Here is a 1,557-nt window from a genome sequence, read left to right as displayed (position 1 = left end):
ATGACTGGCCACACGCTCAGTTTCACCACTTGTAGATGTTCTGTGTTGGTGCTCCTTGCCATGAGCTGCCTGATGCTAGCCGGCTGCTCTTCGGAGTCGTTGCAGACAAGTGCTGATGAGCACTCTGGCAACCACCATGATCCGATGATGAACCGTTTCCACGCGTGGATGAAGGTGCAGAACAAATCCTACTCCACGGCCGCTGAGAAGGTTCGTCGGTTCGGGCTATACAGGAGGAACATCAGGTACATAGAGGCCGTGAATGCCAAGGCGGCCACCTCTGGGCTCACGTACGAGCTTGGGGAGGGTCCCTTCACCGACATTACAAATCAAGAGTTCATGGCGCTTTATACCGGCCAGATTCCGAAGGGTGAGCATGGAGAAGATGGTGAGCAAGATGAGCAGATTATCGCCACCCATGCTGGGCCAGTGGGTCGCGTGGGCACAAATACCGTGTACGCCAACTTCTCAGCGAGCGCGCCAAGGAGCATGGACTGGAGGAAGAGAGGCGCCGTCACCCCCGTAAAAGACCAACGGGATTGTGGTACACACAACATCTCTTGTTAATATTTTTCCTCCACTAGCTATGTACAATATACCATGTCAATTATTATGTTAAGCATTGATATACAACTGCAGGAAGTTGCTGGGCATTCTCCGCGGTGGCTACTATTGAAGGAATACACAAGATAAAGAGAGGGATTCTGGTGCCTCTTTCGGAGCAACAACTGGTAGATTGCGACCGTGCTGAACGCGGCTGCAATGGCGGCCTACCTAGCGAAGCCTTCCAGTGGATCAAAACAAATGGAGGGATCACTGCCGCGTCTTCCTATAGATACAAGGCAGCCGTAGGTAGGTGCTTGATCAACCGCAAGTCGGCGGCAAAGATCACTGGCTCGATCCGAGTCAAGAGCAACAGCGAGGTGTCGCTGAGGAACGCTGTGGCGATCCAACCGGTAGCCGTTTTGATCTCAGTACATGGCAGACACTTCCCCCACTACAAGCGGGGCACCTACAACGGGCCATGTGGTGCTAGTCTCAACCATGCCGTCACCGTCGTAGGTTATGGGCAACAGAAGCAAAATGGGGCCAGGTACTGGATCGTGAAGAATTCGTGGGGGGCGACATGGGGTGAAAAAGGCTACATTCGAATGAAGAGGGAAACAAAAAATCCATCGGGGCAGTGTGGCATTGCTACGAGCCCGGTCTATCCCCTGATGGAAGCTGGAAGATCGACTGATTAAGGCGTGCTTCCTTTATATTCAGATCCATCCATTTTAATTTGTCCAATTTCGTAATTCTTGCCTGCATGTGCACACTGCCTACGTGCTTTGCATGTGCTAATAGGCCTTCACTCCCTTTCAAAAATAAGGATCTGTACTTATTAAGTTTGTAAGTTCTATGTCATAAAGAAAAATAGTTTGAAACTTCTGTTGATTTGGTTTGATGGCAAGGTGTCAACTTATTTGTAACGCCACCATGTGCAGAACGTTATTTCATTTGCTTAGTACATCTACTAAAATGATGATTGTTGGCAATAAGACACGGCGATCGCGT

At 50.0% G+C, this 1,557-nt stretch overlaps 1 protein-coding gene across 1 annotated transcript; it reads left to right on the top strand.

The window, feature by feature from the left end:
- Positions 1 to 1,244, top strand: LOC119344472 (ervatamin-B-like). Its single transcript, XM_037614889.1, has 2 exons — positions 1 to 544; positions 640 to 1,244. Exons 1-2 carry the CDS (start codon positions 1 to 3, stop codon positions 1,242 to 1,244), a joined length of 1,149 nt encoding a protein of 382 aa, XP_037470786.1.
- Positions 1,245 to 1,557: the final 313 nt, after the last annotated feature.

The sequence above is a fragment of the Triticum dicoccoides genome, unplaced genomic scaffold (assembly GCF_002162155.2).
Source record: "Triticum dicoccoides isolate Atlit2015 ecotype Zavitan unplaced genomic scaffold, WEW_v2.0 scaffold169883, whole genome shotgun sequence".
NCBI classification, from domain to species: domain Eukaryota; kingdom Viridiplantae; phylum Streptophyta; class Magnoliopsida; order Poales; family Poaceae; genus Triticum; species Triticum dicoccoides.
This window is presented reverse-complemented; position numbering and strand designations above follow the sequence as displayed.

Excerpts from the sequence above, each read along its gene's own strand:
- LOC119344472 (XM_037614889.1), top strand. The coding sequence starts at position 1 with ATGACTGGCCACACGCTCAGTTTCACCACTTGTAGATGTTCTGTGTTG. Across the intron at positions 545-639 it reads AAAAGACCAACGGGATTGTG|GAAGTTGCTGGGCATTCTCC; the intron begins GTACACACAACA and ends ATACAACTGCAG.